At 47.0% G+C, this 26,637-nt stretch overlaps 1 protein-coding gene and 1 long non-coding RNA gene across 3 annotated transcripts in view; one reads left to right on the forward strand and one right to left on the reverse strand.

Annotated features, from left to right (window-relative positions):
• LOC310839989 overlaps positions 1-26,637 on the reverse strand; it is a 265,711-nt gene that overhangs the window by 183,188 nt on the left and 55,886 nt on the right. The gene's annotated exons all lie outside the window — the stretch shown is intronic.
• Positions 5,816-25,307, forward strand: LOC310839905 (TBC1 domain family member 15-like). Of its 2 annotated transcripts, none has more exons than XM_083728913.1 (12): positions 5,816-5,963; positions 9,585-9,701; positions 10,866-11,101; positions 12,033-12,212; positions 12,347-12,432; positions 14,171-14,274; positions 16,536-16,603; positions 19,441-19,587; positions 21,317-21,407; positions 22,469-22,593; positions 23,892-24,039; positions 25,106-25,307. In XM_083728913.1, the coding sequence occupies exons 3-12, from the start codon at positions 11,077-11,079 to the stop codon at positions 25,155-25,157; spliced, it is 1,026 nt and encodes a 341-aa protein (XP_083585039.1). In that variant the 5' UTR covers positions 5,816-5,963; positions 9,585-9,701; positions 10,866-11,076; the 3' UTR covers positions 25,158-25,307. The 2 variants fall into 2 exon arrangements, with proteins under 2 accessions (XP_083585039.1, XP_083585038.1); XM_083728912.1 differs by lacking the exon at positions 5,816-5,963 and adding an exon at positions 8,820-9,009.

Raw genomic sequence — 26,637 nt, forward strand, 5'->3', positions numbered from 1 at the left:
GGGGAGCTTAGCAGGCACAGTTCAAGAGGCTCAGACTGAGCAGTGACAGATGCTAGGCTCTGGCCTCCGCTTCCCAAGCAAGCCCACCCATGTTCCAGACTAGGGATCAGTGGGGCAGGTGGGCTGTGGTTTTATGAGTCTCCAGCTGCTGCAATATAAATCCCTTTGGCTCTTTTTCCCTTCAGGGTGGGGGGTCCATCCTGAAATGCCTATACACGAGTGGGGGGCAGCAGCTGCTCAAAGCTCTCTCAACCTCAAGGGATCAAACTGCACACTGGCAGCACCCCCACCAGCCCAGAAAAAAAATCCAGAAGATGGCATTGGGGAGAAGGATGTGTGCATGTCGGAGAGATAAGTGAGGATGACAAACTGGGGCATTAGGAAAAACTATGGAGAAATGAAAGTGGTACCCATCCCAATTTTGCCATTGTAAGAGGCGATCTCAAAATTACGGGGGATGATTTTGAAAAAGAATTTTGAAGAAGGGCTGTTTCTTCATTTGTTTGACAGGAAGGTACATGAAGTTTTGTTCTTTAAAATAAAATGGAAGGGGAAAAAGCGATGAAGGTCATGTTAAATGGGGCTGCCAATTTTTTTAAAAAAAACTTTACCGCCCTGCTTTTAATAGTCTGCCATACTACTATTAATACGTTGACATCTGTGCAACTGGTGCATCTTTTCTGAATTCTGCATTTCCATGCCAGAGAAAGATTTCCGTGCGTGAAAGGAAATGCACTAACAGGGACTAACGTACGTGAGTCAGGACTTGCTGATGAGTGTTTGAGTATATTCAGAGTAAGTTGCATTAATACTTGGTTGTTAGAGCCAACTGCTCTCCCTCTCTAGTGAGGTTGCCAGATTTTCTGTTTAATAGAGGCTCTTGGGCCTCTAATGTATGCTGGCCAGATGCAAAAGAGAGCAGGGACTCCCGCCTGCACCTTTTCCTAACAGTGCTGGAATTTCAGCAGCTGCGGCCAGTGTGAGATGAACTCCACCTGCTGAAATCCACTCCCCTACAGTGCCTAGGGCTTGCCGATCGCATGGTCGGCGGTTCGAATCCCCGCGGCGGGGTGAGCTCCCGTCTTTCGGTCCCAGCTCCTGCCCACCTAGCAGTTCGAAAGCACCCCTAAGTGCAAGAAGATAAATAGGTACCGCTTTATAGCGGGAAGGTAAACGGCGTTTCCGTGTGCTGCACTGGTGCTGGCTCGCCAGAGCAGCTTCGTCACGCTGGCCACGTGACCCGGAAGTGTCTCCGGACAGCGCTGGCCCCCGGCCTCTTAAGTGAGATGGGCACACAACCCTAGAGTCGGACATGACTGGCCCGTACGGGCAGGGGTACCTTTACCTTTACCTTTTATACAACAATTCAAGGAGTCACGAGGAGAAGAACTGTCCTCTTTCCTTTCCTGTGCATTCAGGAAGCCGGATACTGCGTGCCAGCCTTGGTGAGGCCTGCCGAATGCCACACACATTTGTCCTGAGCATGCAGCCTCCAACGCAGGACAGCCAATGTTGCCCACGGCCTCCCTCCCACTGAGCACCGCAGGGAATCTCCTTAGCAGTGGGCGAACACTGGGAAGCTTTTCCGCCTGTACGGATCTTCTTATCAAGGGCTCCCCGGAACGCAGTTTGATAACCACCATCTTAAGACTGTCTCGCTGCAGAAGCGGCCCTGCTACCAATCCCGGCCCTCCTCCCTCCTTCTGCCACCCAGGAAAATTGTCTTTAAATTACTCTCCACATGGCAGCTCCTTTACCCTGCGGCTGCACAGCAAAGGAAGCCGGGAATTACCTCCCTCATAAATCCAGCCGCCTCTGCCTGCTGAAATATTCCCTCCGCCGCCTCCACCCACTTCCTGCTGCATCTGCTCCATATTAATTAGCGCAATTAGCGGTGCTCTGGGCTCCCCAAACGAACCTGCTAGGCAGCTAGAGGGTAGCAGTGCTGTGTTGCGGCTGTTGCCGCCAAGGATGATGCCGGATGAGAGGGAGAGGAGGAGGGAAGGGTGCGTGTTTTTGAAACAACTGGTTAGGATCCTCAGTGAGGCGGCACAGAATTTGGGGGCTTTGTGTGAGCACCAGAACCTGTGAAGATGCAACGCTGCCAGGCAGAAATATCAGACAGACAGACAGACAGACGGACAGACAGACAGACGTGAGGATCCCTCACAGACATGTGACAAGCAAGGCCCTGTTTTGAGGCTTTCTCTGTGGAAATCCAGGCTATCTCCATCCACCACGAGTTTGGCTGGCAATTGTCTGTGGGCCAGTATCATACCCTCCAATTTTTCTCTGATGAAAATAGGGACATCCTATTCCATCACCAACATCAACATCAATTTTATTATTTATACCTTGCCCACCTGACCGGGTGCCTCAGCCACTCGTGGTAGCTTCCAACATATAAAAACAATAAACATTAAAAAGAAACTTCCCTATACAGGGCTACTTTCAGATGCCTTCTCTGGGGTCATATAAGGAAGGTGCTGTTTAAGGGACTTGGGTCTCAAGCAATTTAAGGCTTTATGTGACACTATTATGAACACCTTGCGTTGGGCCTGGTAATTCAATGGCAGCCAGCGTGACTTTTTAAGACCTGTGGCAGCACATGGGCCTATCAGGCTGCCACACCAGCCGCACTCTACCTGCAGAGTCTGGACCAGGGGTAGGCAACCTAAGGCCCGGGGGCTGAATGTGGCCCATTTGCCTTCTCAATCCGGCCCGAGGACGGTCCGGGAATCAGCGTGTTTTTACATGAAGGTAAACGGCGTTTCCGTGCGCTGCTGTGGTTCACCAGAGGCGGCTTAGTCATGCTGGCCACATGACCCGGAAGCTGTACGCCGGCTCCCTCGGCCAATAAAGCGAGATGAGCGCCGCAACCCCAGAGTCAGCCACGACTGGACCTAATCTTAACCTTTATCTTATCTTAACCTCCAGCTACACCCAAGATATAGGCTGTTATGTAGTGAAGTTTCACCCTGGGCCAGCAGGGGGATACTGTATATAGTTTTCACTCAGGTCTGTAGATAGTTTTCACTCAGGTCCGCGTCAGTTATTTTAGGTGGGAAACTCTGGGCTGTTGTTGCTACAATGTTGACAGCCGGCTGCCTATAAAAGCAGGCCGGCTGAGCTGTTTGCAGTCAGTTCTATTCCAGCTTACAAAATAAAGAGCTACTTGGAGAAATCGCTGTGCCGTCTGTTATGTCAACCCACAACTTAACATAGGCTGCACACCCAATACATTTACGTAGTTGTAGGAGATGTATGCAAACCACATGCTCTGCCCACTGAGCTACTGCCTTTCCCTGTTATTTGTGTTCATCTCCTCTGCATGCTTGCCCAAAATAATTTCCCCCATGGTGATCCGACTCAAGACACAACCACAAATTCCCATTCAGGAATTTCTGGGTGTTCCAGTCAGATCTTTCCTGTTAGCTTGTTACATTCATTCATGCCCCCTGCAATTTCCCTGAACTCTGGCACAGACATGCCACAAGAATGCACACAAACCATGCACTCAGGAAACGGACTTCTTCTTTTAAAGAGCAATCTGCTAGCAAGAAAATGCTTCCCACTTTTGCTGAAGCACGCTTTCCCCTGCCCCGGGCAATAAGCACTAATGAACTCAGTGGCTGAATGCGGAATTAACTAATGCATTGTCTCTGCAAATATCTAACCAGTGACCTCAAACCACAAAGCTTGGAAAGGAAAAGGAGTGCCTTGCAAATTGTGGAAGAAGTAGTGGTGCAGTGACAGAGGAGAGGGGAGGGAGGAGAGAGAAGCTGAAAAGCTTTTGCCCTGCAGTCCCAATGCCTGTTTTGAATTAAGGCACTAGTCCATCTAACCCAGTATTGTCTACTCTGACAGGCAGAAGTTCTCCAAAGCCTCTCAGGCAAGGATCCTTCCCCAAGTGGCGCCCAGCCTTGCTACTCCTTCTCCTTGCTTTTGCTGCTTATTTGCCAGCCAAGGGAGCGAGCCATGAGAGGACCGAGGAAGAGAAGAAAGGGGTGGGAGGAGGAGGAAGTGGATCCCTGTGTTGTAAACAAAAATTTCCCTTTTCCCTTATGGGGTATCCAAGAGCCCATATAGAGTCCTTACATAGGTTCCCTATTGGTAGGAGAAAATAACAGAGGCCAACCAGAGAATATTGAGAAGCAAAGCAGCTAGTAAGCTTGATCTTTATTGATCTGTTGCAACAGGGTGCTCCCCTCACACACAGGAGAGGAGGAGGAACCCAGAAAAATGGCGCGCAAGGCCTTGTAAAGACCTTTGAAATTGCCACCCTGTAGATCAAGACCACCCCCAGAAACATCATACATACATCATAGAAGGGGTGTAACCTAAAACCACCCCTCAGATACATCACACCTACATCACAGAAAAGGCGGCCTAAAACAGAAATTTGAATATTGTTTTTCTCCTGTCGTTGTTTATCTCCTCTCTGGCAGGTTACTTGATATCTTAAATGTGCCCTTAAGACAGGATTTGTGAGGAAAGAGACAATGGGGAGGTTTGCCCCTTTGACCTTGCAGAGAAAACATTTTGCTCAGTTTAGGAATCAAAATGGTTCCAGGTTGGCCTTCCTGTGCTGATCTATGTACGTGCTTGGTTGGTGCACTTATGAACATTACCGTATCTCTAAGACCATAAATTCCTATCACACCTGCATGTTTTGTTCCCTCGCTGGCAGGTGGTTGTAGATGGGACCTAGAGGGAGAGGCAAGTGGGGGGGGGGGAAGTATCACCAACAGTAAGGAGGAATCGCAGGGTTGGAGGCCAACTCACCCAAACCCTCTGTTCAGTGCAGAATCTGCAATGCAGGAAGCATCCACAGTTGACAGATGGCTCCGCGCAGTCTCTGCTCTATTGCTTCCGCAAAACCACCTTTCAACAATGCAGGCTATTTCTTACCAAAAGGAAGCTTCTCTGGATGTTCAGCTGAATTCTGCTTCAGTGCTGGTTCTAGCCCTGCCATCCAACCAACAGATTTGCAGTCTGCTCCATCTTCCGCACTGACAGCCTTTCAGGCTCTTGGAAGACCATGAGCACATCTTCCCCTATTATGTGCCCCACCAAGAGTCAGGCAGGCATGTTCCGTCTAATCCACTGAGAGCAACTTGACTGACACACCCACACCAAGGAGCTGTACAGAAGACCCTCCTTGCTGGCAACAGGCCTTTTTAATGCAATTCTGCTCTGCTTTGTCATGGCAAAGGGATAATTTGCCTTGCGTGTGTGTTTTGAAACTTATCCTACATTAAGCTTGCCCTATAATGAAGAGGTAGGGACGCGGGTGGCGCTGTGGGTTAAACCACAGAGCCTAGGGCTTGCCGATCAGAAGGTCGGTGGTTCGAACCCCCGCAACGGGGTGAGCTCCCGTTGCTCAGTCCCTGCTCCTGCCAACCTAGCAGTTCAAAAGCACATCAAAGTGCAAGTAGATAAATAGGTACCGCTCTGGCGGGAAGGTAAACGGCGTTTCCGTGAGCTGCTCTGGTTCGCCAGAAGTGGCTTAGTCATGCTGGCCACATGACCCGGAAGCTGTACGCCAGCTCCCTTGGCCAATAAAGCGAGATGAGCGCGCAACTCCAGAGTTGGCCACGACTAGACCTAATGGTCAGGGGTCCCTTTATCTTTATAATGAAGAGCCCTGTGGTGACTGGCAAAACCTCTCCTGATGTTCACCACAGCAAGCACCTGCTATAAGCATAAGCAGAGCCCTGGGATGACAAACAGGGCAGTTGTGCACATGGGCTCAAGATGACCTGCTGGAATGGCCTATTGTGAACTGAGCAACCGCAGCATAGGCTACAGCATCACAATCCAGTTGCCCCCACCTCTCTGAAGCATTGTGGGACTAGTCAGTCAAGTTTGAGCCACTAAAATCTGGGCTACCTTTGCCCTAGATTGGGTATGGGGAACCTTTGGCCCTCCAGATGCTGCTGAACTACAACGCCCAAACACAAGTGAGTGAGAAGATTAATGATTTTATTCTAAACAGCAAGCAATATATACATTACCAAGCAACCCTTCAACCTGCCACTGGGAAGCCCTCAAGAAGTGGTGAAGTGACTCCCCCAGGTAGTCTCAGTTTTTGAACAGCCCCACGGCCGACAGTCTGTGCATGAGGTTCTCAGCACTCTGCCCAAAAACCATCTGATTTATAGATTATTGATAGCTAGCCTGTATGGCTTGCCCAACTGCCTACGTGCAGGTCATGCATTAATCACCCTCTTCCCAATGCTTCTACATCAAAGAAGGTCAGAAAGTACCCATCACTACTGCGTCTTCCTTCCTGCAGATTATACATTAAAGGCTGCTCTCAGCCATCAAAGAATTTTAACAAGAGATAGAGAGGGGAAGTAAACAGAGGCAGGAAAAGATGACCATGCTAGATCAACTAACTCCTTGAAATTACAATTATTTTCCAGAAAGATTGGCCATACACCATCATCCCTGGCCATTGGCCATACATGCTGGAGCTGATGTCGAGTTGTAGTTCAACATTTGGAGGGCCAGAGTTTCCTCACTCATGTCCTCACTCATGTCTCTCTATTAGCCAATTCCCAGATCCCTCTTTGTCCCAGCACACTCCAACCCTTCTCACCTCCTCCCTTTGCCTCCTTTTCATCTCCCTTTAAACGAAACAAGGCAGTGGCAAGCGAGAAGCTTGGTCAGGCGGCTATATGGGGATCAACATGACAGCTAAAAATGTGAATTTATTTAAAGATAATTATGAGAAATGTTGGACAGAAGTGAAAAAAGACTTAGAAATCTGGTCAAATTTGAAGCTTTCCTTGTCTGGTCAAATTGCAGCTATAAAGATGAATGTATTGCCTAGAATGTTGTTTTTGTTTCAAACATTGCAAATTGTGGACAAGATGGACTGTTTCAAGAAGTGGCAGAAAGATATTTCTAAATTTGTCTGGCAGGGCAAGAAACCCAGAATAAAATTTAAGATTTTAACTGATGCAAAGGAAAGGGGGGGATTTGCCCTGCCAGACCTTAAACTTTATTATGAATCAGCAGCTTTCTGCTGGTTGAAAGACTGGCTGCTTCTTGAGAACACAGACATTTTGGATTTAGAAGGTTTTAACAATATTTTTGGGTGGCATGCATATTTGTGGTATGACAAGGTTAAAGCTCATAAAGCTTTTAAAAATCATATTGTCAGGAAAGCATTGTATAATGTTTGGATTAAATATAAAGACTTGCTGGAAAACAAAACCCCAAGGTGGTTGTCGCCAATGGAGGCAAAGGCTGTGAAAAGACTCAATATGGAGTCCAAATGGCCGAAATATTGGGAAATTCTTGAACAAGAAGGGGATAAATTGAAATTGCAGAGTTTTGAGAAATTAAAAGATAATGTGCGAGACTGGCTTCATTATTATCAAATAATGGAGGCTTATAAGTTGGACAGGAAGATTGGCTTCCAGGTGGAAAAATCAAAATTGGAAACAGAATTGTTAGAACCCAAAACTAAGAATTTGTCAAGAATGTATAACTTGCTGTTGAAATGGAATACGCAGGATGAAACGGTTAAATCAACTATGATCAAGTGGGCACAAGATATTGGTCATAACATTATGTTTGCTGACTGGGAACAGTTGTGAACCACCGGTATGAAATTTACGGCATGTAATGCCTTAAAATAAAATATTATGAAAATGATTTATAGGTGGTACATGACCCCAGTCAAGCTTGCAAAAATTTACCACTTGCCTGATAATAAATGCTGGAAATGTAAAGAGACTGAAGGTACATTCTTTCACCTTTGGTGGACGTGCCCAAAGATTAAGGCTTTCTGGGAAATGATATATAATGAAATGAAAAAGGTATTTAAATATACCTTCCTGAAGAAACCAGAGGCCTTTCTCCTGGGTATTGTCGGCCAATTGGTGCCAAAGAAAGATAGAACATTCTTTATGTATGCTACAACAGCAGCAAGAATACTTATCGCAAAGTATTGGAAGACACAAGATCTACCCACCTTGGAAGAATGGCAGATGAAGGTGATAGACTATATGGGACTGGCAGAAATGACTGGCAGAATCCGAGAGCAGGGAAGAGAGACGGCGGAAGAAGATTGGAAGAAATTTAAGGATTATTTTAGGAAACATTGCAAAATTAATGAATGTTAGAATGACGTTGGTTTAGAAATTAAGTGGTTTTCAGCTGTAATGATTAAGTAAAAAGAAAAGAAAGGTTAAAAATCAAATGAAAAATAAGGGAGAGGATTTGCTGAACTAATAATTAGAAATTGGAATACAGAAAGGGGAGGAGGTATGCGGAGGTCGGGGAAGTAAGTTATAAGAAAATAAGGAATTGAAATTATACTTGTTTTTGTTTGTGTTTTGTTTGTATTATTGTTTTGTTTTTATATAATTTTTGAAACTTCAATAAATATCTTTTTAAAAAAAGAGAGAAGCTTGGTCAGGCGGCTATAAAACAGGGCAAGTGGAAAGACTACGGAGGTTGGATCAAATAAGTTTCCGTTAAATGCATTGCAAACTTCGTATGGGAAATCGGGTTAGCAAAAATGGAACTACACAGCGCCATCTGGTGTCACAGCATTAGAATGCATAAACAATGTGTATACTGTTATGCGCTTTATCTTTGCCAATATAGCTGAGTCCAGAGTCTAGCACAGTGATGGCCAAACTTGGCCCTCCAGCTGTTTTGGGACTACAATTCCTATCATCCCTGAGCACTGCTCCTGTTAGCTAGGGATGATGGGAGTTGTAGTCCCAAAACAGCTGGAGGGCCAAGTTTGGCCATCACTGGTCTAGCAGCACAAAGAGCCATTATGAGGTCACAGGGGTTCCACAATGCCGTCAGCAGGCAGAGGTGCCCAGGCAGGCAGGTAAACAGGCAAGGAGAGCATTCTGGGCCATGTGCACCTGTATCCATGAATAGCCCCCATGCCTATGGCGCCGGGAGGCAGGGGATGAAGGTCGCAGAGCCCAAAGGTCTTGTGTCTCAGCTCCTCGGGAGCTGGTTACGAGCCATCCGGTAAGTTATAATGCCAGAAACTCAGAGTTAACCTCTGAAACTGAGAGACAAAAAAAGGTACTTTTATTTTTACTCATTGTGCTATTAACTTATGGAACTCAGTGCTACAAGATGTGTTGGCGGCAGCTGGTGGCCACCATCTGCAATGGCTTCAAAGAGGAGTTAGAGATATGAATGGAAGATATGGCTTTGCCATAAGAGCATAAGGAAACCCTGCTGGATCAGGCCAAGGGACCATGTGGTCCAGCATCCCAGTCTCACTGTGGCCAACTGGGAAGCCTGCAAGAAGATAGCCAGGGTGTTTGAGGCACCATCTTCAGATACAATGTGCCTTCAGCCACCAGTTACTGCTTTAATTACAGGACTCTTGAAAGCGTCTGGCTGGCGACTGTGGGTTACATACAGACCTTTGGTCCAAACTTGCACGGCTATTTTTATATTCCTATGTTGTCACCTCAAAACTTGCTCTCTGTCGTCTAGCTTCTTTCATTCATGAATTGCTCCTACCAGCTTCCACATGGCTCCTTATCCCTGTCTCTGATGATCAGAGCTAACCAAATGCTTACGCCCCACAGAGAGACCATTGCAATCCTGTTGCAGTTTGCAGAAGATCAGACCCAATGGTTACTTCAAACAGCTGCCAGTTATCGTATCCTGAAGGCCCTGTTCCCATGTCTGGAATCCTTTGCAAGGTCAGAGCTTCTGCAAGGAAGAAAATGGGGGTAGGGTGGGGAAAGGAGGAGATGGGGAATCACAGCTGTGATTGTATGGCTGGTGTTCATATGGCAGGACACAAAGAGGAGACACTGAGCAAATCCTAAGTCACATTTGACAAAGTTCCAATAATTTCAGCTTTAAAAATAGATGTCTAGTCCTTGATGAGGCAGGAAGGAAATTTAAATGTGTTTCAGCAAAAAAATAAAACACAGGAGGGTACAAAATAAGGAGTCTAGTATAAAGAAACTCAACTTCATAGTTTCTTCGGTTCCTATCAAGGTACATGACAATTCAAAGTACAGAAAATAAATATACAGTTGTATCTTGGATCTCAAACGCCTTGGCTCCTGAACAAATCGGCTCCCGAACCACCAAACCCCAGAACTGAGCGTTTTCGAACGATTTTCAGAAGCCAAATGTCCAGCGCAGTTTCCACGGCTTCCACTTGGCTGCAGGAACTTCCTGCAGCCAATCAGAAGCCGCACTTTCATTTCCAAACATTTAGGAAGTCCAACGGACTTCCAGAACCGATTCTGTTCGACTTCCAAGGTACGACTGTATAAGGAATTTTCAAACCTTACTGACTGAAATGTGGTTGTACATCTTATGATTTCTATTTTATATATATCACAAAATCCCCTCTTGTGGATGCAGTTTGATTTGTGAACTTTAGAGGCAGAAGAAAGTTGTCAAGCACCTCCCACACAACATTACCATTTGAGAAAATATTTAAATGTCACAACATTTCAGTCTGGAGAATGGGCTAGCCAGTTTTCAAATTTGCATGATGTTTCAGTTCTTCATTTTGTACTACAGTGGTACCTCGGGTTAAGTACTTAATTCGTTCCGGAGGTCTGTTCTTAACCTGAAATTGTTCTTAATCTGAAGCACCACTTTAGCTAATGAGGCCTTCCGCTGCCGCCGCACGATTTCTGTTCTCATCCTGAAGCAAAGTTCTTAACCTGAGGTACTATTTCTGGGTTAGCGGAGTCTGTAACCTGAAGTGTATGTAACCTGAAGCGTATGTAACCCGAGGTACCACTGTACAGCTAAGTTCATACTAAGAATCAGCAGATCGCCTACAAAAATGGAGTCTAAAAAAATCTGACATGTTCTACTTTTCCTTTCCTGGTCTCAAGAAGCCAGCACATAAGTTCTGCTGAGCTCACAACAAGCCCCAGCAAGAACCAAGAAGAGACAGCAGGCAGTAGCCAGAAAGATCCCACTAAGAACCACCAGAACGAAGATGGCACAGCATTTCCCTCCCGCTCCGCAAGAGAGAACACATCTCTGCCCTCTCAATCAATCTACACCTTATTTGACAAAGATGGGCGGCTGGATGTCTTCCGCATGCGCAAGCTGGTCTACGAGAGAGGTAGCTATACAATCTACACTGCGGAGATGCCGGTGGGGGCAGGAAGGGGGAAGCCTGTTTCTGGCATCCTTTAGCCCCAGGGATCGCGGGTGGCGCTGTACTGTAGTCTAAACCACAGAGCCTCTTGGGCTTGCCAATCAGAAAGTCGGTGGTTCAAATCCCTGCGATGGGGTGAGCTCCCGTTGCTCGGTCCCAGCTCCTGCCAAACTAGCAATTCGAAAGCATGCCAAAAATTCAAGTAGATAAATAGGTACCACTCCGGCAGGAAGGTAAACAGCGTTTCTGTGTGCTGCTCTGGTTTCGCCAGAAGAGGCTTAGTCATGCTGGCCACATGACCAGGAAAAACTGTCTGCGGACAAACGCCGGCTCCCTTGGCCTGTAAAACGAGATGAAAGCCGCAACCCCAGAGTCGTCTGTGACTGGACTTAACTGTCAGGGGTCCTTTACCTTCACCTTTTTAGCCCAGGGGTGAGGAACCTTTTTCAGCCCAAAACCACATTTTCCTCAAACACAGTGGAGAATTTTGGGAGGTCATTTTTGCACAGCACTGGGGTGGGGAGACCACACAGAGAATGTGGTGAAAGGATACTAAATCCAGCTTCCCGGGTGTTTGATTAGTACTAAAGCCCTGGATTTTTGCGTAGAAAGTGGAGAAGAAAGCAGTTTTGAGCTGAAAAGCAGTATTGGGAAGGGATGCTTAACCCTTTCCCCTAGCAACTTTTTTCTGTACTTCCCGCAAATCTGCATCCTCTCACTTCTCGGGTTTAGACACATGCTTGCAAGATTAACCCCAACTCTGATTCTGCCCCACCACTACTGCAGTGCTATCCATCAGGCATCTCAACTGGATGGGGACCCGTTTAAAACTGTGGTTTGGTGTTGCTACACTGGGAGGGTTGGTCAATGTAGGGTAATGTGTGTCTTTTCTTAGGCACACATCCCAGTGAGAGAAAGATCACCTGGAAGTTTCTCTTTGGGGTGTACCCGGAGAAATCCACAACTGAAGAGAGGAAGGAGCTGGACCAGCAAATGTCCTCTCAGTATCGGTGGATGAAGCGCTCGTGGAAACAGCGCTTCCCCTGGGCTGCCGTAATGAGGGTTCATTCCGACTGTAAGTACAACCAATGCCTGCTGGCTTTGGACCCTGCTTCATCCCTCCCACTGGGCGGAGCAACAGGGCTCCGCCTCTTAAAGGGACCACGCCTGGCAAATGATGTGTTGTTTACTATTCACTTACTCCTATAGTGGAGCTTTCCTTGGCGATCCAGAGACATGACGAACAATGGAGGGAAGCTGAAACAGCCAGTCCTCCTACAGATATCTTTGATGAGGTGAGATATGAAGTAGAAAATGACTTTCTTGAAGTGGACATTAATTAAGGATGTTGAGGCAGGTAGGGTAATGAGCTGGTGAGCAAGGCGTAATTTAACTCAAGCTCAACAAAGCTTAGTCCTAAAATTTGTTTTCAGTACATTCCTGTTTAGGGAAGCTTTTAATGTTTAACAGACCACTGTATTTTAATATTTTGTTGGAAGCAGCCCAGAGTGGCTGGGGAAACCCAGCCAGATGGGTGGGGTATTATTATTATTATTATTATTATTATTATTATTATTATTATTATTACACAACCCTGGGAAGACTGTTTCTTTTAAAAAAAAAATAGTCAGGCTTTAAGCACATGCAGAGTGAAGATTTTCCAGTTACCACAAAGTGACTGTTAACAGGACACATAGAGTTAGTGTTTCCCAAACTTGGGTCTCCAGCTGTTTTCAGACTACAATTCCCATCATCCTTAGCTAGCAAGACCAGTGATTATGGGAACTGTAGTCCAAAAACAGCTGAAGACCCAAGTTTGAGAAACACGGAGTTAGAGGCTTCCACATCAGAGGACATTTCTTCCAAGTGGTGTTAAGGCCCAACGTCCCTTCCTTCCTCCTTTTTTTTTTAAAGGAAATTGTAATGACTTGGAAATCTCTGCCTTTTAACTCTCAACGAAGGGTGGTGTAAAAAAACAAACCACTCCTTGCACATTCGAAGCCAGCGCATCAGAGAAAAGACTTACTCCAAATCTTCTCCCAGACATTGTAATTCTTATATTCTTTGTGGAGAAAAACATTTAAACGCCTGGCTGCAGTTTGAAAAGGTGCAGCCCAGCAATGGGTGCTACATGTGGTGTTCCCCATGCATGTTTTTAACTCTTAGGACCAAACCAGATAACAAGACAGTGTAAGATCCACAGAGTGGATATCCTGCAGGAATGGTTTTTGTTAGCTAAAAGCATCTGTAGGGAGAGGTGAACCACTTCAGAGTCATGACACTGGGGGAGGAGCGGAGTTGTGTGTGTTTTTGTCCCTTTACATTCTGTATGTTTCCCACATCTGAAAAATGGTGGCGGGCGGGAGGGTGGCAGTTAGATCAGGAAAACAACAGGAAGAATTAAGCCCCGCCTTACTCCAGAGTTCTTGTCCCAATCCACCCTCACCCTGCATGGCTGCTTTTCACTTTCAAGGAAATGGATCGTGACTCTTGAGAAGGGATTGATGGAAGGAAGAGATCTCCTGATGTCTTATCTCCTATTTTACAATGGCCATAGAGCACGGGGCTCCATCTTGAGAAGGTTTTCAGAAGCATCTACTGGCCAAAGAATCCTGGACCAGGCTGGCTCTTGGCCTAATCCAGCACACAATTACTCCGTTCCCAGACATGGGGTGGAGCTGAGAACTCACGAAATATGCTTCTAAGCATCAGTGTGCTAACTAGCCCTTCCTTAATGTTAAGTTGTGGGTGAACATATCAGACGACACAGCAATTCTTCAAATAGCTCTTGTTTATTCACAGCCCAGAACAGAACTGAATTGAAGGGTTCAGTCAGTCTGTTTATATAGAGCTCCAGTACAACGTAACTGTAACAATTTTCTAAAACTATCCAATCCCTGAACGTCACTTTCGATCCCTTATTTGCATAACTATCTACAGTATCCCCTGCTGGCCCAGGGTGAGAACTTCAGTACTGTATATAACACCTAACGTCTCCCACTCTAACGTCAATGCAATTCTGTCTTTTGTCAGCATAGCCTGCCCTTCTCGCACATTAACGAGCAACAGTTCCAAAAGGCGCTGCAAGACATTGATGCCGACGTACCCCAGACGGACAGACACCGGACATTCTTCCAGTGAGAAGTTAGCCCTCCCCAGCCGAGGCGAAACAAAAAGTTGGGACTACCAGCAAATTTTGAAAATTCAGATTCTGAAAATTCAAAGGGTGGATTTCCTGAATGATATAGAGGCCTGTGTAAACTATGACCACTGCTTCCCCCACAAGCTGGAATCAGCTCACCAGGTCCTGTCTTCACACATACACACATCCATTTTTGCAAACCCAGGCAGGCAGGAATCAAACCCACTGGAGAGTTGCCACTCATACCTGGCAGTTTTCATTTAGTTTGGTAGGCATTGTGCAGGTCTGAAGTCAAATATTGTAATACCCCAACAGATTACACCCAAACATGGTCAAATCTGCCCTCTCCTTCAGGAAGAAGTGCACAGAACATTTCTTCCTGGGAATATTTGGCTTGTAACAGCAGAGGAATTTAACATATAGGACTTCTCCAAACTCAGATCACATTACTAATCTGTCAGAATTCATCAAAAGCTAGAATATGCCCTGCTCCCCACAATCTGGGGGGGAGGGGGAACCCCACACCTCAAAATGAAAACTTTCGGCCAAGAAACATATGATCACCCGTCTCCAGTATCGCATCTCCTTTTCATTATTCGTTTTATCTTAAAAGCAGCTCTGATTTTTGCTCAGAGAGCAATGGCGCTAGTGGAAGGAGTGTTTAAACCTTCCCACTCCTGTGATGTTTTGCTGGTCTAAATCTACCATGACACTGCTGTTAGCACCAGTGGGTGGGTGGGATTTAGATCAGGAAAGCAAGGCAGGGCAAAGGGTTAAGCATTCGCTAATCTAGCATCACTCCTCCAGGCAAAACTAGAATCCCCTCACACACAGAGATAGAACTGTTTCGAAGGGTGTTTTTTTAAAAAAAAATATTATTATTATAATTTTAAGTTGAAAAATCCAATCAGAAATTGCCACTCCTGTGCTGGACCTGAGATAATCAGGTTTCAAGTTATCCCCATGCAGAACCTGCTACACCTACGTATATACCTTTTACGCAAATTGCCCTGTACGAGCAGACTTGCCAGTCCTTTTGTAGTACCTACTATTAGATTCCTCCCTGCTTCCCATTATCACACATCCAGCACTTTCCAGTTACATTCTTCTCCTGCCCTCTCTGGTCCTGAATATCTTATTTTGTAATTCCTGTACTACAGCAGAGCTTTGAGGCAGCAATTGAGGAATACTCTCTACCCTCCAAACCTCTATCGTTTATATACAGGTTTTAACGCAGCCTCTCCCAAAGAATGCTGGGGATTGTAGTTTGGTGAGTGTTGAGAATTTTCCCTTGGAAATCCCTATTCTCACTGCCACCAAGCCTCCTTGAAGAGCAGGAATAGTCGTTGACAGTGTCGATACATCCAGTAGTGCGGCAGGAGAGCTGAAAATAAGGCCAAAATATTTCACCTCTGGTATCAGACAGTTTGGTCAGAACAAAGTATATACCTCCAGAATGAGCTCCCGTTGCTCAGTCCCTGCTCCTGCCAACCTAGCAACATCAAAGTGCAAGTAGATAAATAGGTACCACTCCAGTGGGAAGGTAAACGGCATTTCCATGTGCTGCTCTGGTTTGCCAGAAGCGGCTTAGTCATGCTGGCCACATGACCCGGAAGCTGTACGCAGGCTCCCTCGGCCAGTAAAGCGAGATGAGCACCACAACCCCAGAGTCATCCGCGACTGGACCTAACGGTCAGGGGTCCCTTTACCTTACTTCTGGTAAATGAGCCAACCGAACCGCTAGAGCAGGCATAGGCAAACTCGGCACCTCCAGATGTTTTGAGACTACAATTCCCATCATCCCTGACCACTGGGCCTGTTAGCTAGGGATGATGAGAGTTGAAGTCCCAAAACATCTGGAGGGCTGAGTTTGCCTATGCCTGCGCTGGAGAGCTGTGAACATTTGTGTCCTGGACTACCCATGTACTATCTGAAACCAAAGGGGTGCACTGGTTCCAGATATGATTCCCCCCCCCCCCCCGGCTCTCCTACTCCACTATTGAATTGACTTTAATTCTAGGGCTCTGACTGGGAACATGTGAAGGAAAAGCAGGGGGGGGCGCTCCTCTGAGTATGTACCAAGTGCCTTTCCCTTGCCAGTGAATAATCCCAGCTAATGGATCTAAGGAACTGGCCACTCAAAGCTGTCCCAGATGCCTTCACCTCTCTTTTGAGAACTAATTTGGGGTACACTCATGATCAGGGCCACCACCATAATACCTAGCGTATGGATTTATTCTCTCTCTCTCTCCTCAGACGCGAAGGACTAGTGAATCTGCTTTACCTCCGGGAAATTCTCGTCACGTACGTGGCCTTCCACCAAGGTGAGGAAACTGCTCTACTCGACCCACTTCCAGGAATCTCACTTGATGGCATCAGATGTCTGCCTGCCAGCTTCCCTGCTCCATTCACCTCCACCCCTCTATCCATTCCTGACACTTTACAGGCCTGCCATTCATCATTTATATGGTGCTTTTAATTTGCCACGTCCTTTTCAACCCAAACTGTTTCTCAAAGAGGCGTAGGGCTTTTCTCAAGGCAGTTCAGGGGCGGAACAGACCTTCCCCTCAGGAGGTCTCTGCTAAACATCCCACAGCCAGCAGTGTAGACCGTGCTAGATATAGTGCGTACATTTTTGCACAAGAAGGAATGTGCAAAGCTCCCTAGACCCACTCTGTATGCATCAGACTCACGTGTCTAAGCCCACATGCGTGTCCACCGCTCATGTGTATTCATACACATGCTAGCAGGGTTCTTTGGAGCGGGGGGAGCTGGGGCTGTTAAAATGGTGCTTTAAATGTATGCCATGGGTGTGACCTTAGCACCCTCGCTTTCTACAGAATCCCATCATGAAAATATAAAACCACAGACCCAAAGATGACATCCAGACCAATCTTGCCAATCCTATACTACTGCCATAGATCTATCGTACCAGAGTCTGTGAATTATAGAAATTAATAAAGGGTGGTATTTAGACAATGGGACGCAGGTGGCGCTGTGGGTTAAACCACAGAGCCTAGGACTTGCCAATCAGAAGGTCGGTGGTTCGAATTGCCGAAACAGGGTGAGCTCCCATTGTTCAGTCCCAGCTCCTGCCAACCTAGCAGTTGAAAAGCGCGTCAAAGTGCAAGTAGATAAATAGGTACCGCTCCGGCGGGAAGGTAAACGGCGTTTCCGTGCGCTGCTCTGGTTCACCAGAAGCAGCTTAGTCATGCTGGCCACATGACCCAGAAGCTGTACGCTGGCTCCCTCGGCCAGTAAAGCGAGATGAGTGCCGCAACCCCAGAGTCAGCCACGACTGGACCTAATGCTCAGGGGTCCCTTTACCTTTAATGCACTTTTAAAGCACATGTCCTGGTCACTCTAGTTGCTCTATTAGTTCCCATAATTCTTTGGAGGAATCTGTGTGTGATTCAATGATCAGGGGTCCCTTTACCTTTACCTTTATTTAGACAATATTTGGAACATGAAGGGAGAATACAAGCTGCAGAACTGTGCCACACAATAAATTCCTGAACTAGCCTTATGCGAAACAGCTTGCCTGGGCTAGCTAAGTGCAGAGCCATGAAAAAACAACAGGGAGCCAGGGACAAAACCATTAACAGCCCTTGGCAATGCAAAAAGCTATCCTTCCCCCCTGCTCTGAGGAGTGGACAGTGAAAGGAGATCTGGGAGGTAGCCAAGGTGGCAGCGGCATGTTGTCACAGGAAAAAGTGTCCTTTTGGAAACCTAAAGGTGCAGGAGGAAGCAGACAGGATTCCAGGCCACGAAGGGCAAAACCACCTTGGCAGGCTGGGACAGAGGCACGAGGGGGGATGCAGGAAGCCTTGAACTCCATGCTTGCTGGCTGAAGGAAGCAGCACCGAGAAACCAGGAGCCATGACTGACTGTTGCTTTTTTTTAAAAAAAAATAATATTTATTGAAGTTTTAAGGTTACAGAAAGAAAATAGAACAAACACCAAATTAAACAAAAGCAAAACAACACATCACAATAAAAAAAACAGAAAGATGGAAACAATTAAGAAAAAACAAATCGAACCTTTCCATAACTTATCTTTCATTTGCTTGTTTTCCTGACCTCCTCACACCTCCCTTTTTTGTATTCTAAGTCAATTATCCGTTTCAGCAAATCCTTTCCCTCTCCTCAAATTTTTATCCTGAAAATTTATCTTAATGTTAATATAAGTTTACTTTTCCTCCTTTCACCAATTAGTCTATTTTTCTTAAATCTTTGTTACATTTGCTAGAATCACAAAGGTTCATTCCAACATCATTCTAACATTCATTAATTTTACAATGTTTCTGTAAATAGTCTTTAAATTTCTTCCAATCTTCCTCCACCGATGACTGACTGTTGCTTTGGACCCCAACTTGCTGAAGCTATGAGGGGAGCATTGAGAGACACTCTTGGGGTAGAATGTTCTGCACCCCTCCATTGAAGGCTTTAGGTGTAAATATGTGTAAAATAAACCCCATTTCCTTCATGACACTAGCCTCAATTTTCCCAACAGAAACACAATAGCTGGGCGTGTGCCTGGACCCCCTGGAATCTTGCTACCACTCGGCAGAGGTTGGGGTGGCTCACAACCTCTGTAACAATAGGTTCTTTCTCTGCTTTTAAAGCAGCGCAAGAGTAAACAGGGTTGTTGCAGAGTAAAGGGATGCAAAGATGTAGTCAACAATGGGTAATTGCAGGAGTGGGCTCAGATTGTGATCTTTGGGGATTCCAACTACACAAGTACTGTGGTACCTCTGGATGCGAACAGGATCCATTCCACAGCCCCGTTCACATCCTGAAGTGAACGTAACATGCGAGTGCACGTCTACAGGTCGCATTTCACCGCTTCTGTGCATGCGCGTGAGATCATTTTGAGAATCTGCACATGCGCGAGTGGCGAAACCCAGAAGTAACCGCAGAGTGCAACCCAAAAATGCTTAACCTGAAGCGTATTCATCCCGAGGTATAACTGTATATCTCCCCCCCCCCCCCTGTGAACAGTACAGGCTCTTCTGGATTCATGATTCTGTGATATTTTGAGCTATTGCTACTCCTTTTATTGCATGACACTTTGCACATGCCATGTTTCCCCCCTGAATAGCTGCAAGGTGGGCTGGCAATTCCGGGTGCCAACTGCTGCTGGTTTCTTTCCTCCTCTGCAGACATCGGGTATTGCCAGGGCATGAATGACTTTGCCAGCCGCTTTCTGGAGACCCTGGAAAATGAGACTGAAGCCTTCTGGTGCTTTGTGGGCTACATGAGACGTTCAGCGTGGAGTTTCACCACCATGGGTGTTCGCCGCAAGACACGTGAGAGAGCGGGGAGGGGGAGGGAGAAACACCTTCCCACAGCACCTGACTCAAACATACATTATCCTCTCCAGGTTTAAGCACTAGGGAGGAATGGACTGTTCTGAAAATTTTCAGGGAATGTGGATTGTGGAAAGCGCCAACTGAATGCTGCCTGTGATGTCCCATAGTCATTTTGCAACTGCCCCCCCCTTTAAATGCCTTAGAATTAACATATGAATTGGTAAACATGCATGTGGCATAGGGGAAGAGGCACAACCCCATGTTCCATTTGCTAGAATGCAGATCTGCCATGCAAATTGCAAAATTAGGAAGAAACCTTGCTCGCACCGTACGTGAAGAACCTAGCTGTGGCCTCTCTAGATATTTTAACTGTCTTCAGCCAGGGAAAAAGAAATATGGGAGTGGGCAGTTAACTAAGCAGCGGAAAGGGACATTGGGAGAGAAGAGGCAGTGGTGTAGCATGGGTTGCTGGCATCCCGGGCAGGCAAGCTGAAGCTGACAATGGAGCAACCCCCCACCAGAGCCAAGAAGGACCATGCTGCACCGCCTACCTGCACGCACAGGGCGAGCCCGCCCAGCTGACACGGCTCTTGGCAGACGAATCATCCTGATGCCTGCGGAGAGGAGAGCCGAGCTAGGCCATGCTGAGGTTGCCCCCTGCCCGCCTCTCTCCATCAATGCCTGCTCACCATGGGCCTAGGCTGCTCCCACCACCAACAGAGAGAGGGAAGCATATGTACCCCAAAAGCACCCAGGGCAACCCTCCCCTCTCAACTCCCCCTCCCCAACGCTATGCCACTGAGAGGAGGTATATGGTCTCCTGGCTTCTATTTGCTGGACCATGTGTATTAGGTCAGGCATAGGCAAACTCGGCCCTCCAGATGTTTTGGGACTAAAATTCCCATCATCTCTGACCACTGGTCCTGTTAGCTAGCGATCATGTATTAGGTCTTAGATTGAAGAAGAGAAGGTATTGACAGGCAGAGCTGTGTGCAATTAAAAAGAAAAAGACTATCCTGTGCTAGGAAAAGCTAAACTCTGCAACATGAATAAAGCCAAAGGGCATATATTTGCTAAAGAATCTATTTTGTTCAGCTTTTGCAAATCATGGGGAAGAAAAAGAAGCTCCACTCGCCACCCCAGCAAAGTCCACCGGCCTTGGACATTTTACCAGGCATTGCTCATGATGTGCATGTAATGTTTCGTCCAGGTGATAACACCTCTTTTGACATGTTGGCAACCTTCGCAAATCAGGATCTTTGTCACCACCTGTCCCAGTTTTGTCCCTCTCCAGAGAGCAGTTTGTTGAGGGCAAAGATGGCATGGGGACATGGGGTTGGTTGGTTGAGTGCATGATTTGAGGCATTCTTTTGGCGCTGTGGGTTAAACCACTGATCCTTGGGCTTGCCGATCAGAAGGTCGGTGGTTCGAATCCCCGCAACGGGGTGAGCTCCCGTTGCTCGGCGGTCCCTGCTCCTGCCAACCTAGCAGTTCGAAAGTGCAAGTAGATAAATAGGTACCACTCCGGCGGGAAGGTAAACAGCGTTTCCGTGCGCTGCTCTGGTTTGCCAGAAGCGGCTTAGTCATGCTGGCCACATGACCTGGAAGCTGTACGCCGGCTCCCTCGGCCAATAAAGCGAGATGAGCGCTGCAACCCCAGAGTCGTCCACAACTGGACCTAACAGTCAGGGGTCCCTTTACCTTTACCTTTCTCCTGCCTGCACAGAAATCTGTGAGGAGCTTCTGAAACACGTGGACCCAGAACTGTATGACCACATCGAGAGTGTATCCAGTGACAAGCTCCTCTTTTGCCTCAGGTAAAAAACAACCCACCTCCCTACAAACCCTGGACAAGGAGTAGGGAGCAAACTGCAGAGATCCCCGCAGAAGGGATGGCTCCCAGCCAGCATGCAGAGGTGACCAAATTCTGCAACAAGAGCTTGATTTTGTGACCTGCATAAATCATACAAATTAAGCCCATCCTGAATAATTGATTATGCAGACACAAGTTTTGCATAATCAGCATCTATGTCTCTAAGAGATGGAAGCTAGCACCCATGCAAAGACCTCTTTAAAATACAAAGCTTTATCTGTGTGTTTCTTTCCCTATATACTGCACTAGGCCTTCCACTCTTGCTGTCAACTTGTCCAATACGTGCTTCTTAATTTCTAGCTCTGATTACTGGGGCTGCTGGGGGAAAAATACACACTGTGCATGCTCAGAGACATCACACATTAAGCGGGACGTAGTGTTCCAAGGGTGCTAGTGCTGAAAGCCCAGGAGAGTGGTCTGCATCAGATTTGACCCAGACCAAGGAAGGACCTAGAAATGGGCTAGAGGGGTCTGTAAAGAAGTGGTCTTTTGTCAGTGTAGGATGAAAGGCTGAGACCGTCAGTGTTTCTTATTCATCACCTCTTGCAACCCTTGCAGCTCAGGGATAGGCAACCTAAGGCCCAGGGGCTGGATGCGGCCCAATCGCCTTCTCAATCCAGCCCATGGACGGTCTGGGAATGAGAGTGTTTTTACAAGAGTAGAATGTGGTTGTTTTTTTTTTTTTATTTAGTTGTTTAGTCGTGACCGACTCTTCGTGACCCCATGGACCAGAGCATGCCAGGGTCTTCCACTGCCTCCAGCAGTTTGGTCAAACTCATGCTGGTAGCTTCAAGAACACTGTGCAACCATCTCGTCCTCTGTAGAATATGTACTTTTATTTAAAATGCATCTCTGGGTTATTTGTGGGGCATAGGAATTCATTAATTCCCCACCCCCACCCCCCAAAAAAAATATAGTCCAGCCTCCCACAAGGTCTGAGGGACGCTGGACCAGCCCATGGCTGAAAAAGGTTTCTGACCCCTACTCTATGTGCCTCTATGTCAGGTGGCTGCTGCTACTTTTCCAGAAGGACCTAGACCACTCTGATGCTGTGAGGGTCCTAGAGATCAGCGCCTTGGAATCTGAGAGGATGAATTTTGGAGCCTGGATCTGGCTGACTCGTAGGGAAGGTGAGCCCTGTGCTCTTGGGAAGTAGGTCCCTGAAGGCACAGCAATAGTATAAACTGCGATTCCTCCACCTGCGGACAAGAATGGTGCGCTTCATTCTGCCATGTGAGCATTCTGCTGCCTCCTTTCACTGCATTTATACTAGGCCAGAAATGTCTTAGGGAGAAGGAAAAGGTGTTTCTGGGATCATCTTCTTCTTTGGTGATCACTCATAGCAGAGTAAGATTGTCTTCCATAAACACGGTTTTAACAATGAGTCCGTAAGAGACTGTGGAGGCCAATTCTGAATCCACACATCCTTCCACAGTGGGGACATTGGTTTCCGGGCGGGAGTTAATCCCGGTGTGGATTTGCCAATTTCCTCTTAGCACGTTTCTGGGATAAAAAGGTAAAGGTACCCCTGCCCGTACGGGCCAGTCTTGACAGACTCTGGGGTTGTGCGCCCATCTCACTTAAGAGGCCAGGGGCCAGCGCTGTCCGGAGACACTTCCGGGTCACGTGGCCAGCGTGACATCGCTGCTCTGGCGAGCCAGAGCCGCACACGGAAACGCAGTTTACCTTCCCGCTGGTAAGCGGTCCCTATTTATCTACTTGCACCCGGAGGTGCTTTCGAACTGCTAGGTTGGCAGGCGCTGGGACCGAGCAGCGGGAGCGCACCCCGCCGCAGGGATTCGAGCCGCCGACCTTTCGATCGGCAAGTCCTAGGCGCTGAGGCTTTAACCCACAGCGCCACCTGCGTCCCTCACGTTTCTGGGATAAACTATTACAAAGCAGGGAAGTAGGTTTCAGCATACAATTTAAAGGCAGCAGGTGGTCAGTTAATTAATGTTTATTTATTTTTCCAAGCCATCGACTCACTCAAAAAAAAAAAGTGATGATCTATAGTTTTTATTTCTACAATTGTCACCATTTTGGCACCATTTTGATTTTCTTGCCTCAGATTGTCTTGGCAAGTGAAATGCATCCTTCAGTACAATTTCAGTGGCAACGTTAGAAAATGATCAAAATGGGAGTCAAATTCTAAGAGGGAGTCAAATTGTAAGGTGCTACGAAATTTTGAATCTGTGTGAATCTTTGCTTCAGCTCTAATGGGAGAGCAGGGAGTTGCTGGTTTCCTCAGAGGGGACTTTATCAAGGAAAAGCCCCTTTACGCAACCTTGCTCCACAACTCATCCCCACCCCCAGGTCTCCCATCACTGAGTTCCCCTGGTGCCTCACTCCCAAACAACTCCCTGAATTGGTTTAGGTCCACAATCCAAAAGAAGTCTTGGAGAAAGCATACAATATTCTCCGCCAATAGGTGAGGAGCCCCTGCCAGGCCCTTTCACATCTGTAGATCGGGAGGAAATCACGTTTGAAGTGCTGCTTTGCATTGCCGTCCTGATCAAGAACAGGAGGAAGCTGCTGCAATACCAGGACGTCAGTGACTTTTACCTGTTTGCACAGAGGTAAGCAACACAGCTACTTATGAAGTGGAGCTTTAAACTTGTGGAGATGCATGTTGTACTAGTTAAGGGCAGGAGAGGCTGGTGTGCCCATTATGACTGGATAGGAGGACAGACACTAGGTGGGGCCAGAGTCAGGAAACTACCGTATTTTTCACCCCATAGGACGCACCGGCCCATAGGACGCACCTAGTTTTTTGGGGGGGAAATAAAGAAAAAAAGTTATTTCCCCCCCAGGTGCGGGGCTGGGGTGGGGGAAGCCCGAGCTTTCCCCCAACCCCAGCCCCCAGAACAGGCTGCTATCCGCTAGCCGTGGGAGAGCCGCGTAACTTCGCACAGCTCTCCCACGGCTAGCGGAGCGGAGCCGTGGGAGAGCTGCGTCTCCCACAGTTAGCGGATAGCTTCCTGAAGCCTGGAGAGCAAGAAGGGTCAGTGCGCACCGACCCCCTCGCTCTCCAGGCTTCAGCGAAAGCCTGCATTCACCCCATCGGACGCACAGACATTTCCCCTTCATTTTTGGAGGGGGAAAAGTGCGCCCTATAGGGCGAAAAATATGGTCATTCTGCTTATTTCCAGCTGAAGCAAAGGAAAAGCAGGCAGTGCTCCTCTGTCCCGTTCCTTCCTGGGTCTTCTCCTCACCTGCTGGGCAGCACACTTGGAGACCTTGGAGACACAGTAGGGGCAGACAATAGAAAGAAACTGGTCTTTTACGCCACTTCAGCTGGAGATGTGAAGAGCAATGTCAGATGTCCGAGGCAAGAGATGACAACTTTGATATTGTCTACACAGATGCTTCTCTGCTGCTGCATCTGCCTGGCTTTTAAGTGTAAGGACTTAAGAAGAACGTGGCTAGATCAGATCAAATGGTGCATCTAGGCTAGCAACAGGGTCCAGCCAAATGCTTCATTGCTAAAGAATTGACCGCTTAGGTAGCTGGGTCATCATCCTGACCCAGCACTCCTACACTTCCAAAAGAGGAGTCCAAATGTGGTTCCCAGCAAGTCGTGTGATATGAGTTTGCTATCAAATGTGGGTAGCTGGGCTGATGATTTTGCTACTCGTGGCACAGGTTGCAGGGGAGACTTCAGCTGAACACACTGCATGGGGAAGAGCGGCGATAATGAGTGACCTCTTGAGAGCAGGGATTTAAAGAGGACTACAAAGAACACCCCACCCCCCATGGACTAGAGTGGTCCCTGCAGGAAGAAATGAGATCACCATCTCTTTGGAAGCCAATCTCCAATGAAGCTATAAGCAATATCAACCTAGAATTTTGTCACAGCCTCTTAATAAGCAAAGATAGAAACTACGACACCTTCTCCACCTCAAACCTAAATATCCTACAATATTAGTTTCTGCCCATTTCAAATGAGATGTGGCTCTCACTCAAGGGATGCTGTGAGTTGCACTTCTGTTTAAAGTTGCTGGGCTTTCTAACCAAAGGCACATGTACACTACAGACTTAAAACTGATTTAACAGTCATTCCAGCTCCTCAGGACACACGGGGAACTACAGCTCTGTCTGTAGGAATCTCTCAGCACCTTCACCAAAATTACAGCTCCCAGGATTCTTCGAGAGAAAGCCAGGACAGTTAAAACTGCAATAAAACCAATATACAGGTTTGTAGTGTAGATTTGCCCTAAAACTTATCGGCACATTCGCAAAACAAATGGCAATTACCAGTGTTCATTACCAATGAAAAATGCCCAGGGCTAACCATTTTGCATGATGAACCAAGGAACATGAGGAACGGTTTGGAGAGCAAAATTGTGCCTTGAACCCAGAGAGATGACAGACACACTGATATTTCTGCAAAATGTCTGTTTCGAGGCTGTGGCTGTTTGCGGGGAGGGTATTCAGGGACCGTACAGATGCTTAGAATTCTAAAGTCTAAATACTGAAAACTTTTCATAGATAGGGAACGGAACGTTCCCCTCTTCCTCTTCCCTCGCTTTTTCCCATAATCCATCATAAACTCCATAATCTAGAAGGTAGTTTTACTGCTGTACCCCTCGGCAGTTGCTGGGCCTGAAAGCACCATATTCGCTTGGTTTCCTTTAACCAGGAGTGAGAAACTTTTGGCCCTCCAGATGTTGCGGAACTACAACTCCTATCAATCCCAGTAAGGATGGGCAAATGGCCAGCAATGATGGGAGTTGTAGTTCAGCAAAATCTGGAGGACCAAAGGTTTTCTACCCCTGCCTTAAACCATTATAACCCCTGAACTGGAGAGGGATGCAGAGAAAAACCCAACAGAAATTGTTTTAAAAGATTTGGGGCACGTGGTCTGTGGGGTGAGACAAGAACTAGAATGTTTCAGAGTTCATTTTACAGTGAACAGGAAGAGAAATATATGGAGTATCAGCAAAAGCAATGGCTTTTTCAGAAAGAAATATTTTCCCCCATTCATTCCTGGCCTAAACAAATAGCTCAGTATCTGGTATTCTGTGCCGGCACTTTACCGCTGTGGGTCAGGGAATCTGCTGGCTGAATGTTTTTCCCATATTAAAAAGCAAAACCTCCATGCACATAGAACAGTCCTGTTAGAGAAGGATGTCCCCCTCCCCAACACACTCACACTGGAAGGTCACTCAAGCCTG

Source organism: Podarcis gaigeae (genome assembly GCF_964106915.1).
Source record: "Podarcis gaigeae genome assembly, chromosome: 2".
Classification (NCBI taxonomy): domain Eukaryota; kingdom Metazoa; phylum Chordata; class Lepidosauria; order Squamata; family Lacertidae; genus Podarcis; species Podarcis gaigeae.

Coding starts and splice junctions, on each gene's coding strand:
- LOC310839905 (XM_083728912.1), top strand. CDS start 8,906: ATGAATAGCCCCCATGCCTATGGCGCCGGGAGGCAGGGGATGAAGGTC. Junction 9,702..10,865: donor TGTCTGGAATCCTTTGCAAG/GTCAGAGCTTCT, acceptor CCTGGTCTCAAG/AAGCCAGCACATAAGTTCTG. Junction 12,213..12,346: donor AATGAGGGTTCATTCCGACT/GTAAGTACAACC, acceptor TTACTCCTATAG/TGGAGCTTTCCTTGGCGATC.